Source organism: Callorhinus ursinus, unplaced genomic scaffold, assembly GCF_003265705.2.
Source record: "Callorhinus ursinus isolate GAN/ISIS: 27379988/994484 unplaced genomic scaffold, GSC_fseal_2.0 scaffold13, whole genome shotgun sequence".
Taxonomy (NCBI): Eukaryota; Metazoa; Chordata; class Mammalia; order Carnivora; family Otariidae; genus Callorhinus; species Callorhinus ursinus.
In genome coordinates, this window is record NW_027397075.1 from 753,229 (window position 1) to 767,722 (window position 14,494).

The following is a 14,494-nucleotide window of genomic DNA, read 5'->3' on the forward strand; positions in this document are numbered from 1 at the left end:
TGTGATATTGTGATTTATATTAAGAAATGTGTATTTGTCTTCGTCTGCATTTCTGGCGTAGAGCTCCTAAAAACCCTTGGAATTTCCCAAGTGAGAAGGACAGCCGAAGGTGTCTTTTGTTATGTTTATAAGTGACTCTTGGACCCACCCAAGGATGGCTGGTTGCCAGGAAAACCAACCAAGTGATTAGAGGGTTAGAAACTTTCAGTCCCACCCCACTGACTTCCAGGGAGGGAAAAGACACTGGAGGTTGAATCAATCACCAATGGCCAATGATTTAATCAAACGTGCCTATTCAACGAAGCCTCCATAAAAACCCAAAGGACAGGGTTCAGAGACTTCCAGATGGGGATGCCAGAACAATTCAGACCATGGGCCACCATGGCAAGCCCCAAATTCTGTGAGGACAGTAGCTCCTTTGTTTGGGACCTCTCTCTCTCTCTCACTTTTATCTCTCCATCTGGCTGCTGATTCGTATCCTTTAATATATCCTCTGTAATAAACCAGTAATCTAGTGAGTAAACTAGTTTCCTGAGTTCTGCGAGCTGCCCCAGGAAATTAATTGAACCCAATGAGGGGGTTGTGGGAAGCTCCAAACTGCTCCTGCCAGTCAGAAGCACAGGTAACAGGGCGCCTGGGTGGCTCAGTCATTGGGTGTCTTGCTTTCAGCTTGGGTCATGAACACAGAGTCCTGGGATCGAGCCCCACGTTGGGCTCCCTGCTCAGTGGGAAGCCTGCTTCTCCCCTCCCACTCCCCCTGTTGTGTTCCCTCTCTCGCTGTCTCTCTCTCTGTCAAATAAAATAAATAATAATAAAAATCTTAAAAAAAAAAAGCACAGGTAACAACCTGGACTTAGGATTGCCTCAAGTGGGGGCGGTTCTGCATCACAGAGCCCTTAACCTGTGGGGTCTGGTGCTATCTCTGGGTCGATGTGTGCCAGAGTTGAGTTGAATTCTCCAGCTCAGCTGGTGTTGTAGAATCGCTTCTCGGTGGTGTAGAACCATCCCCCCATGTTGGAATTGGTATTAGAACTTTTGGCATGAAAAGATGTCCATGATGCGTTGCCAAGTGAAGGAATACAGGGTATATAATACAGTTCTGTGTATATAAATATCTATGCATATATATTTATATATAGATAGATGAAGAAACCCGATGGGTAGACCCACTCAGTAGTAATTGCCTCTGGAAAATAAGTCACCGATTATTTTAACATGTATCATTGTTATGTGATAGATGATGTTTGTTAGTGACAGCGGGCTATAGCTAATGCCAGAATCCACCTCCTGAGCCACAGGCTAGTGTTCTCTGCCCCCCGCTATCCTCTTCGGTGGTGAAGCCCTTCCCTGCTGCTCATCTATAGACGAGCAGGGTATTTGGAAGGAGGGAGAAAAGAACATCCTCATCCTTACCCACTTAGCTCTGGCTTTCTGCTCTAATGGAAATGTCTCCCAGAAACATGTTTATAGATCCTGCAGCCCTGGGACTAGGGACTCAGCCTCCCCTATCTCCAAACCTCCCCTATCCAATGGCCTGTGGCTGTTTCAGTGTTAGTGTGCAGGGTGGCAGGCTGGCCAGATGCTGCCCACCGTCCAGCCTGGGGGTCCTGGTACCCTGCTGGGAAGCTTTGCACTGGGCCAACATGTGCTTTTGGGCACATAGGTTCAAATAATTGGACAACATGGCACGAGATGGCCTTGGGTTCCCTGGCATCAGGCAGATCTGGGTTTAAGTCCCTGGTCTTGCCCTACTGGCTGTGGCCTTGTGTGAGTCATAGTCTCCTGGCCCTGGTTTCCTCATCTGTACAACGGGGATAATGTCCTTTCTCTGAGAAAGGAGGTGCGAGGAGTACATGGAAACATCAAGTGCTTAGTACAGTGGCTGGCACATGGTATGTGCCCAATAAGCTACAGCTACTTCTTAGTTTCCAGACCTCCTTCTCTGCTCTAAGAACTAAGTTCCAGGGGTATCCTAAGGTCATAAGCATGTAGTGTGGCCAAGATGAGGTACTTATTTTAAGACTATCCTTAAAACCCAATCCTAACAGTTAAGATTTGTCATTACAATCTAAACTTAAAATACTAGATTTATTTATTTAAAAAAAATACTAAATTTAAAGTCAGAAAAAGAAATTTCTCTGGTTTCTACCCTGACCCTCACCATAGGCTTTGTCTTTTCCCAGTGTCCTCTTAACGAAAGAAAAAATCTCAGTTCAGGAGTAAGTGTGCTTCCAAGAAAATTCTTCATCTTGGAAGACACAAACAATACAATGATCCTATTTTTTTCATTGTTGTGGCTTCTAGGAAGCTCAGAGCCACATTTCTGTTTATTATAGGAACATTTTCGAGGTTATTAGTCACATTGCATAATGTATTAGGGAAGGGCCCAGTTGTTTCCTGAACAACTAGCTTGTCTTTTTTCTTACAGTCACTGTGAATTATGTAACAGATCCTATTTCCCTGTTTTGTCTCTAAAAAATCTTTAGCAAGTATAGGACTTGGAGTATTTTGCTTACTACATTTTGTGGCTTAACTTTTTCTTGACTTTTAATTTTTCCCCAACCCAATTACCACATTTATCTAAAAATGTTATATTATACAAGTTTCTGTAAGATACCGCGAAGCACTCTTGGAATGAGGTAGGGAATAAACAGGTAAGCAAACAAAAGTAAATAACTGATTTCCTTTGACAGGTCAACCTCCTCCATCCCTTTCTTTAAAATATCAGTAAGAAGTGATAAAGTCATTTAAAGAGTATTTACACATATAAAGAATACACACACACAAATGTAACCCTATGTTATAGGAACAATTTCTATGGCTTTTTTCTTCCTACTCATACTAGATTTCAAAATAAAATATGGCCATTCAATTACAAGGCACATTTGAAAACAATTACTGAGTATATGAAGCTAAAAATAGTCTATTAATCGAGAAGGGATTTTTGACCACATCTCAAAAATGACTTAGGCATTTTGTTTGGAATTACATTGGCTGCAATTCTTGTCACACACATTTTAAAATAATTCCGGCAACTGTCCCGATGGAGAGAGACTCGAGGATAACTTCACACCATTTCTGTCCTAGAAGAAAATCCTGTTTGGGAGGGCCTCTGACTCAGTGTAACGTGAGATGAGCTATATATGACCACGACTCTACCCTGACAGCTGACACTATTCTCCCTCAGACCTCCTGTCTGCACCAAGGTTGCTCCAAGAAATGAACTTGGCAAAATTTATTCATACTATAAATACCAGAACACAATATGGATAAAATGGCATCCAGTCAAAAAACATATTATGTTCGTTTGTTGGATTTGTACACAGATCAGTGTGTGGGTTTTTTAGATAAAGTTGAAAAACCATTTTTATTTGCAATCATTCCATTTTTTTCTTTTCCGCAAGTCTAAAGGAGAGCTAGCATGTGTTTAACATCAATTGCTTCATCAGAGGTCTTTGGGGTCTAATTACAGTGTCACCTTGGCAGGGGGGGGTTATTTTCTAAACCTTCACATTACCCAAATTCATAAGGTTTAAAACAGGAAGTAACTCAGTAGTGCCCGAGTGTAAGAAAATGATTCAGCTCAGCAACACAGGAAGGGAACAATTTCCCATGCTGGGCAGGTTGTACCCTCTTCCTAGCAATTCAGCCCCTACTTAGGGGCTCCAGTTAACACAAACAGCAAGAATCCAAGGCTTAGGTCATAAGAAATAGGATAAGCAGTGTGTCATGTTCAGGAGGATTCCTGAGAGGTTGGGTCTGACAGTAGAACTCAAGGGAGCATCTTCTCTCTCCGTGTCTCTCCCCGGGGTGTGTTAGAACGCTAGACAGTAAAAGGGAACACCTGGGCCCTTTCTCTGGCTGTGTGACCTTGGGCAAATCCCTCGACCTCCTTGGGCCTCTACTAACTCATCTGTAAATGAAGCCCAGAGCTCCATCCACCATACATGTGTAGACTGCATGCTCTGTGCCAGGCCCTGTGCTAGGCTGGGGGACATCACAATAAATAAGACAAACACAGTCCCCTCATGGAACCCCATGGAACTTAGAGTCTAGTGGAGGAGAGCAACAAGGTTGTTTAAAAGCACACAGATATTTTAATAATACTAATCACGAAAATAACCAGCATTTGTGGGAACAATGTGCCAGGACTTGTTCTAAAGATCATCTCTTGTAAGCTTTTAACAACCACATTGGGAGACAGGTACTATCATTAGTTCCGTTTTGTACATGGGACAACTGAGGCTTAATGAAGTTAACTAGATCAGGGCTGCACGCATTCCAAAACCCAGTCCTTTACCCACTGCACTGTACCGACTTCTTCTTGGCTGACCACAGTTCCAGGACAGTGTTTAGCACTGGCTTTTTTACCTGACGGCCATTTCACAGTCTTATTATAAGTGGGAAATTTATCCATGAATTCCCACTGGGGCATTTCCTGAACCCCATCTTGTTTGGAAATGATGGCTCCTCCTGGAGCCCTGCAAAGGCTGCAGTGGACTAGCAGCAGGTGGCCCAGATGGGAATGCTTTCAGTGCGCCCCCCTCCATAGCTGGATGACACTCACTAAATCCCTGCTGCTCACCCTGCTACACAGCAAGCCAAATCAATCTGTCAACCGACAGCAAATCAACTCAAAAGAATAAGAAACAACAGAAATAAATAGGCACGCTGCACTTTCCCCGACCTTTAAACTGATTACAGCCTTGATTGTCTTCCAATTTTGAAGTGAAATGAAACGGCAGTTGTGCATGGAAGAGAGGCCTGAGCTGAGCCTGCCCGCAACAGCTCAAGGGCTAGCAAGGGTTAAACCATAACAAGGCTTTCACACCGCCAGTTTGATGAGCTCTTACTCCGCACCCGGCACTGTCTGTACGCAGGCTCATTTAAGCCTCAGGACTGGACCCGCTCATCCATTTATTTATTCACTCACTTGATCATTCAACCAATATTTATTTGGTGCTCACTTTGTGCCAGGCACTGTCCTAGGACAGGTCTTTGTCCTCAGGAAACTTATATTTTAATAAGGAAGACACATAACTGCCAATAAACAAATAACAGATGGACTTCTCTTGCCCGGGGCTCAGGGCATGCAGGCTTAGAGGATGCCACATTTTACTTATTTACTTTTATTTTTTTTATGAATTGCTCTATTTCATATTTTATTTTATCTTATCTTATCTTATTTATTTTATTTTTTGGAGGACTCCACATTTTAAAGCGAACACAAAGCAACTGCAGACCCGGCACCTCCTTAGGGTATCAACTCTGGCTGACCAGTAGAACCTGGAAACTTAATATTAACACAGACGCCCGGGGCCCATCCCAAAACCATCAGGTCAGAACCTGTGGAGGTGAGGCACTGGTATTTTTTGACTTCTAATTTTGAAATACTTTTGACTTTACAGAAAAGCTGCAATAATCATCCACAGAACCCCCCAAGTTCACCAGTAGTTTATACTGTGCCTTACTTAACCATTTTCTCTCTGCATATGCATGTGTACACGTGTGTTACATTCTTTTTTTCTGCATCATTTGAGGCTAAGCTACATATCATATCCATTGATTCCTAAAACCTTCAGCATGTATCTTAAGAATAAGGTGGTTTCTCTTTTTTTTAAGATTTTGTTTTTGGGGCGCCTGGGTGGCTCAGTCAGTTAAGTGTCTGCCTTTGGTTCAGGTTATGATCTCAGGATCCTGGGATGGAGCCCTGCATCAGGCTCCCTGCTCAGTGGGGAGCTTGCTTCTTCCTTTCCCTCAGCAGCTCCCCCTGCTTGTGCTCTCTCTCTCCCTCTCTCAAATAAATAAATAAAATCTTCTAAAAAATGAGGAAATTTGATAGTGCTATGTAGTTATTTATATAAAGCCTATATTCAAAGTTTGCTAATTGTCTCAATGTCTTTCATAGAAATTTTTCTCCATCCAGGATCCAGTCTAAGATCATGTGTTGTGTTTAGCTGTCATGTCCTCTTGGTTCTCCTTTAATCTTGGTCTTTCTTGACATTGGCATTTTTTAAGAGTCCAAATCAGTTACTTTGGTGCGTGTCCTTCAATTTGGGTTTGTCCAATGTTTCCGCATGATTAGATTCAAGTTATGCATTTTGACAGGAATAGTGCATAAGCATATGTGATGAGTGTCCTTCTTAGTATATCATACCAGAGGGCACATTATGTCAGCTTGTTCCAATATTGGTGATATAATTTTGAACTGAAGGTGGGTCTGCCAGGTTTTTCTAATACAGAGTTAGTATTTTTCCCTTTGTTTAATGACTACTTTGTAGAGGGATATTTTGAGACTCTAAATATCATATTCCTCATCAAACTTTCACTCAATGGTTTTAGCAAGTACTGATGATTCTTGCCTGAGTTAATTATTTACTAATATGGTTACAAGATGGTGACTTTTTAATTTCATTCTACTTTCTAAATGTATTAGTTGGCATTCCAATGTAAGGAAAACTACCTCTTCTCCCTCACTTATTTTCAATGAGTTATAATTCATTGCTGTCATTGTTAATTTTTTTAAAAGATTTATTTCTTTATTTGAGAGAGAGTGCACGAGCAAGGGGAGGGGCAGAGGGAGAGAGGGAGAGGGGAAACACACTCCCTGCTGAGCGGGGAGCCCCACGACACTGGGGCTCCATCTCATGACCCTGAGATCATGACCTGAGCCAAAACCAAGAGTTGGATGCTTAACCGACTGAGCCACCCAGGAGCCCCACCGTCACTGTTAATTTTGACACTTAAATTATCCCAGATATGCTCACTAAAACTCCTGTCAAGCTAGAGCCTGTATTCTTTTCCCATGTCCCCATCTTTATTTTCTGGCATAAGATGTTCTAGGCTTATCTTCTACTTTCCTTGCCCCAGCCCTGGAATCAGCCATTTCTCTAAGAAACTAATTCTGTTTAGAATGAGGGGTACTTAGAAACCAAGATCTGGGTACTAAGAGTGCTCATTGCTTCTAGGATTTTCTGTCAATGGCACTGGTATTTTTAGAAAGCTCCCAAGATGATTCAAATGTGCAGCCAGTACTGAGAACCACTGTCTATGAAGAAGGGGCCCAATCATTACCTAAGTCGATGGCTCTGGGAAGGAAAGAGGGAGAAGAAATTATAGGATCTATGGAGTAGTGGACCAAAGTAGTATTTTTCAAAGCATGAGTAAAGACACATTGAAGGATAAAGGCCATGAAATTGATTTACTGGGTCATGTCCAGCATTAAAAAAATCAAAAACAAAACCTCAACAGGAGAATATATACTAGATTCTAATATGAATTACAATAAATTTATTATAATAAATTTCTTACTGGGTCACAGCCCAAAAAGATTGAGAATTACTGGCCTAAAGAAGAGTACTGTGCTTTTCTCTCTTAGACAAGAATGGGTGCTTCCCCCAACTCAAGTCCTAAGGCAAGGGAGGGAAAATCCAAGAGAACAACTTAAAAAGATTAAAGGTGTCTCATTATTTGGTCGAACAGCTGCTTTGAGGGTAGATTTACATCCAGATCATTCCTCTATGCCTATCTGAGGAGGGTCAATGTAATCTGGGTAGACACAGTGGGGCAGAGAGAAGGAGGGCCATGGAGAAGTCTGCATGTCCCCCACTGGTTTCCTGTGGATCAGGCAGACACCGGGAGATCACTTAAACGATCTTCGTAACGCCCTGACCAAGAGGGCTGGCCACTGGGTAAGGAGACCCTGGGAGCAAAAGGCTAGGCAGAGGTGGGATCTGAAGTGGTGGTGGTAGAGGTAGAGACAGAGCCCGATCCCCACAGGGGTGTTTTGCCACCTACTGTTTCCCCCCCAGGAAGAATCATATGAAATACAGGGGTCAGAGAGTCAGCATGGAGACGCCTGCCCACAGGACATGAGTGGTAGCCTTAGCCAGGATGCAGTAGCAGCCAAGGGAGGATCACAACAGACAGTGAAGAGATGGATGCCCCCTGTATCTCCCTCCTTCCCACCCATCCCACTGGAGGAGAAAGGGATCTGGAAGAGGCCAGTGTAGAAGTGTGAAAGATCTAACCCTTCCTTCCCCCACTCCCATCCCCACCGATGGAGGGCAGAGGGGGTTGGGTAAGCACTAAATTAGATCTGAGATTGAAATTTTAAACTAGACTGGGCTTTCTGAAATTAGAACATACTGAAAAGACACAGAATCCACCCCATATGCAAGGGATTGGAAAGAGAGGTTCGAGAAAACACAGTTGAAGACAGTTTCTGGGGAGAAGAAGCAGCTTTTGTTTAGAGCCAGCCATGCTGGGACTGTTCAGTAGACTGGTTCCTGGTCCCTGGGGAAGACCCCTTGAGGAGGTAATGCCCCAGGCCTGGAAGATGAGAAGTAGCTGGGGATGGGTGATTTGACAGGAAAAAAAACAATAGAAAGTACAGAGTCCCCCTGGTGAGGGAGGCACTGGCATATGACAAGAACAGAAAAGTCTGGAAGGGCTGCAGCCTAGTGATGGGGGACAGGTACAGGGCAGGATGGGGAGGTGAGAGGACTCCAAGTATGGATGGCCTGTAGCCTGCTGAGGTGGGGAGGATTATTTTTTCATAAATTGCAAAGTATCATGAACTTATTTAAAAGATTCCAACAGTGCACCTCTTCCTCCCTTGTCCAAATCCTAAAGGTGACTATCATTACTGTATTCTTCCAGGCTGTTTAGACATCTCCATGTTTCCATGTATATACTTTTAATATGGCTGAAAATTTATGTTTCTGTGATTCTTTCCCCTTGATAATATATCACGAATCTCCTTCCATGTTGTTGGTTGAATAAAGGATGCTAAATCCATACCATGCAATTGTTAAACTTCATGATACTACTCTCTAGTTGTGACCAGAATGATGTTCTGAGTATGTTCAGTGACAAGGTAGATTATGTGACAGAATGTAACAATGTAGAATCCAACCTTTAATAAAGTATGTGTGGATATTTATTTGTACCTGTTTGCACTGGAAAAAGTATAGCAGGATATATACCCAAATATTAACAGTGGTGGGATTTCTGTTTTTTCCCCTTTTTCTGGCTGCTGTTTTTCTAATTTTCCTATTGTAAATACGTAGTAACTTAAAAGTTTTATAATAAAATATGTGGAAAGCAAATAGGACAAAATGGTGACACCTGCATATGACAGGTGACAGGTGCTTGTTATTCTTTGTACATCAGTGTGTGTGTGCACATGTTTAATTTCTCACAAAAGGGGAGAGAACAAGCATAATGCATCATTTCAGTTCAGACACACAATCAACAACTTAAAACAGATAACCACCCATCACACTGATGGACACCGTGCTTCCAAAATGAGGGGTTATCCTTGATGTCTTATAGCTTAAACAAAAAGACCTGCAGACACAGGATGACACTGAGTTTGTCCCTGAGTGAGGCAAATAGCCTGTAAATTATCACATCACCTCTGTCATTCCAGAGCAGAATCTTAATATGCAGCCACTTCCCACCCCCTCCCCCTCCACACACAAACTGAGTTCCCTGCAGACGCAAGAACCCGACAAGAACTCAGAGGGCTTCCTTCTTGAGCCTGGGCTAAGACGCAGGCTTTCCTAAATAAACTAAGGGCTGTGAATCAAACAACTGACCTTTCTGTTCTTGTTTGGCCCAGAAAATCTTGACTCGCTCGCGAATGTGCTTGTCTTCACGCAGTTTCTTCTGCCACTGACGCAACTCTTGAATCTCAGGATCACACCGAACCTGGAAAACGCCCACAAAGCTTTAGTTCCTTTTCAAAAAATACCTCTATGCATTAGCTTGTTAACTTTGCATGGAAAATCATTTACAAACTAATTGGATATGCTTTGGATTCTAAGTGAATCAGTGTTCTAAATGATTTATCTAAACTCCTACAGCTTATGTAATATTTGAGTGTAAATGAGGTTGTGTGAGGATTTGCTATAATAATGGTAGGTTGAGAACATTCTAGATCTGTGCTGTCCAACAGAAACATGATGTGGCCACCTGTGAAATTTTAAATTTCCTTGCAGTTTCATTTTAAGGAAAAAAGAGCTGGTGAGATTTTTTTTTTTTAAAGATTTTATTTATTTATTTGACAGAGAGAGAGCGACAGCGAGAGAGGGAGCACAAGCAGGGGGAGTGGGAGAGGGAGAAGCAGGCTTCCTGCTGAGCAGGGAGCCCGATGCGGGGCTTGATCCCAGGACCCTGGGATCAGGACCTGAGCTGAAGGCAGACGGTTAACGACTGAGCCACCCAGGTGCCCCCGGTGAGATTATTTTTAAGAATATATTTTATTTAACCTCAAAGATTCAAAATATTATTTCAACATGTAATCAATACAAAAATTATTTATGGGATATTTTACTCTCTTTTTTCCATACTAAATCTTCAACATCTAGTGTATTTTACAGTTACAGCACGTCTCTGTTTGGGCTAGACACATTTCAAGTGCTCAATGATCGCATATAACTGGTGGCTACTATATTGGTTCTAGAAGAATCACAGTCAATGTATTAATCACAGTTCCGTTTAATACCAATTGACTGAGCGCCTATTGCATACTGGGGTTGTGCTAGACATTGGCAATAAAGAGATTATTGATGATAATTTGAATTATTTAAGTTTTATTTTATTATTCCATAGCTCATATTTATTGTGCACTTATGTTCCAGGCATTAAGTATTTTACAAGTATTTTAACCATCAAAACACCCAGTAAGACAAGAATGATTATGCCCATTTTATAGCTGAAGAAACTGGGTTTAGGCAGCTTGCTGAGTTGCAGAGCTAGGAAATGGTGTTGAGATTCAAACACAGGCAGACTGTCCCAGCTGCCCTTGAGGGGCTGAGAATCTAGTAGGGGACACAGAGTATACAGGAATAAGATCAACAAGGTGTGGTAAGAGTAAGGATATCGGTGAGTACAAGGGAATACGGAGGAGGAACTAAACTCAGCCTGGAGCGGTCAGGAAACACTTCATGGAGGAAATGACATCTGGGCTGAGTTTCGAAGCATAAACTAGAGTTAGCCATGGAGAGAAGGTGGGTAGAGTGTAATGGTGGTCCAGTTCTGCTTATTGTGATCATGTCACAAAGCCAGGGCCCAACCTCCTGCTGTTTTAGACCAGCACTGGATCTTCAGACTTCCTGCTCTGATCATTGGGATCCAAGCGTCCTGGATTAGTTTTCGAAAAGTCCTGTTGTCCTCTAGAAGGGTCCTCCCATGGCTTTTTATAACTAGGAAACTTGGGGGGGGGCAATGTTGGGTTTGGGATGATCGCAATCCCTTTCCCTTCTAGAAAGTTCCTGAGTTCTTTATATGCAAATTGATACCCTGCACCAGAGCTCTACTCACTAAGAGGCATTTGGAGAGACGGCCTTAAAAATAAAGTCCTTCCTATTACTTCCTCTCCCAGGGCATGGAGTGCCTTGGTTGTCTTAAGAAAACTACTCAAGTGATTTTTTTCCAAAATAAAAAAGACAGTTTCCTGCTGAACTTATAAATGACAGCTATGCTTGCTTAAAGGAAAAGAAAATATACAATTTATCTATAAATATGTATTTTTAAAGTTACACATACAAAGGACCATATACATATATATTTTATATGTATATTATGTGTGTATATACATATCAAGTACTTTGTATATAAAGTATACACATATACCAGTATAATGTTATGCAAATTTCAGAGAGTAAAATGGCCCTATATTAATGTCATAGAACATAAGGTAATCCCCCAAATCTTTTAAATTACAAACCAATGTTTTTATAGTGTTTCCTAAAGTCTTATGTTCAAAAGATTAGACACCTTCAATATCTCTGTTCTGGGGGCTGAGCAAGCCCAAACCCTCCTGGGCAGCTAAAAAAGGGATTACCCACATCTTTCCCACCAGCTTCTGTTTATTTGGATCCAAGCACACAGAAATCCCCCCATTTCTGCACCGTGACAACTGATACCCTTAATGATAATAAATGTGAAGGATCTTCTGAATCACTAAAGAAAGGTTAACACTAATTATAATCAGCAAGTTGACTAGGTTTTCTTTTATTTATTTATTTATTTAATTTAATTTTATTTTTTTTAAAGATTTTATTTATTTGTCAGAGAGAGAGAGAGAGAAAGCACAAGCAGGGGGAGCGGCAGGCAAAGGGAGAAGCAGGCTTCCTGCTGAGCAGGGAGCCCGATGCAGGACTCGATCCTAGGACCCTGAGATCATCACCTGAGTCGAAGGCAGTCGCTTAACCAACTGAGCCACCCAGGCGTTCCTCTTTTTTTTTTTTTTTTTTTTTTTTATTTTTTTTTTTTTTGAGAGAGAGAGAGTACATGAGAGGGGGAAGGGTCAGTGGGAGAAGCAGACTCCCCGCTGAGCCTGATGCTGGACTCGATCCTGGGACTCCAGGATCATGACCTGAACTGAAGGCAGTCGCTTAACCAGCTGAGCCACCCAGGTGCCCCGACTAGGTTTTCTTCTAGTCAAATTATTTCTGCATAACTGAGGTATTCTTAAAGTTTGAAAGGACACACAGAGTGTGGGTTCCTTTAGGGAAGAAGTAAAATGGGGGAAGGGGCTTTTACTTTTTACTCTGTATTTTTCTACTTGGATTGTTTGGGGTGTTCACAATGAGCATATATTGTTTCAGGAGTACAAGTGTTTCAATTTTAAGTGACAGGCTGCTGAGAGGCAAATAAGAGTTCTTTAACTTAAGAATAACTGATGAATTTTTCCTACAATCCTTTGAACTCTCAATTACCTAAATATTCAACAAACAGAAACACCCATTTCCTTCATCATTCCGGAAGCCTACAGTTGTTCTCAGGGTTCTACTGACCAATTTAGGGTGATTTTCCTCTGTGTGGTCAGAGACCCTTCATCTTTTTCTTGATTTCCTTCATTTCAAACCAAAGACTGCTATTTACCAAAGTGGAATACAGCAGCCTTGTTAGTTAACTTCTCATTACCAGGAAAGCCTGGATCCCTAGAGAAGGCTTTTGTGAGCCCTGGGGAAAGCATGCACTCATTGAACTGGGCTAATCCCTGTCATTATAGTCATGATTACAGAATCAATTTAAACGGCAGTGGTTGTGCCAATCAGCAAATACCGTAGAGTGCAGCGTAATGTTTAACACATAAACAATTTCATTGCTTAAAAAAAAAAAAGTGGCTTCCTACTTTTACTTCTTTAAATTACCACATGGAGTCCACCTGCTCTTCCAAGATAGACACACTGAGTATTATACACATTATTGTGTACTTGACTTTGGGGTAAGCCCAGGAAGAAAACTCTATTATTTGGATGTGAATTTCTTAAAAAATGTCCGTGAACCAATCAAATTCTCCTAATTATCTACTATTCTGATGAAAGCCAACAGGGTACCATATTGGTTAAGAGAGCCAACTCTGGATCAGAACGGCTGAAGTTGAATCTCAGCTCTGCAAATGACAAACTGAGGAACCTGGAGCAAGTTAAACTCTCTGAGCCTCGATTCCCTCATCTGTAAAATGAGAATAGTACAGATATTTCCTTCACTGGGTTGGTGTGAAAACAAGATGAGATATTGTCTGGTCCATAGTAAGCCCTCACTGTGTTAACAATTTCTTAAATCAACTAATATAAGGAGGCACCTGCGTGGCTCAGTTGAGTGCCCAACTCTTGGTTTCAGCTCAGGTCATAATCTCAGGGTTGTGGGATCAGGTCCCAGGTCAGGCTACACTCAGCGTTGGGTCTGCTTGGGATGGTTTCACTCTGCCCCTCCCCTCTCTAAAATAAATAAATAAATAAATAAATAAATAAATAAATAAATAAATAAATAAATATTTTTTAAAAAAGCAATAAGAATAAGAATTCAGCTCTGAGGCTGCAGCCTACAATTGCTGGTAGGACATGGAGCCAATTGGCTGAAGAGCCAGTGATTCATAAAACTGGAAGTGAGGCCTCTTCCCAAGGGTTTGCAAAAGATTGAACACATAAATGATTTTATAATTATATAACTTTAGGCAGTGCTCCGCCAGTAGAGAGGTATCAGGACTGTAGGATGGTGACTGCAGGCAGGGAGGAAGAGAGGGGCTACTAGCTGGGACTTGGAAGTCACCCCTCATAGATGTATACTTTTGAATTCCTCTTAGCTCAGTTGGTTTCCTTGCTTGTTGGCAAAACAGACAATAACATAGCAATGACTATTTTCTCTGGATGATTCCCTGGAGTTTTTCTAATGGCTTTGGAGAAAGAAACTTTCAATATATTACAGTTCCTGGAAAGATGCTGGAGAAACAACACAACGGACAGCCCTTCAGTAATGCTGGCAAGAGTGAACCTCCAAGTCAGTGTGAGATACCTCAGAAGGTTATCACATCCCTGACATGACCTGATGCACTAATGATTATATTAAAGGATTTTGTACTTGAGAAAAGTGGATTTCAAAATGAAGGAAAGAGATGTTTGCAAATTCTCTTTCAAATACCTAATGGAATATTCAGAGTTTCCAACTCTTTCATAAATTCAATTTTCTCTCTGTAAGT

The 14,494-nt window shown here is 41.7% G+C and overlaps 1 protein-coding gene across 3 annotated transcripts in view; it reads right to left on the reverse strand.

The window, feature by feature from the left end:
- IQCK (IQ motif containing K) overlaps positions 1–14,494 on the reverse strand; it is a 121,804-nt gene that overhangs the window by 25,511 nt on the left and 81,799 nt on the right. For all 3 annotated transcript variants that reach the window (XR_012380420.1, XM_025855592.2, XM_025855591.2), the window contains one exon: positions 9,603–9,714. Coding sequence is in view for 2 of the 3 variants with exons in the window: in XM_025855592.2 (XP_025711377.1) it covers positions 9,603–9,714 (112 nt within the window). In the remaining variant the exon portion in view is untranslated. The remainder of the gene's footprint in view (positions 1–9,602; positions 9,715–14,494) is intronic.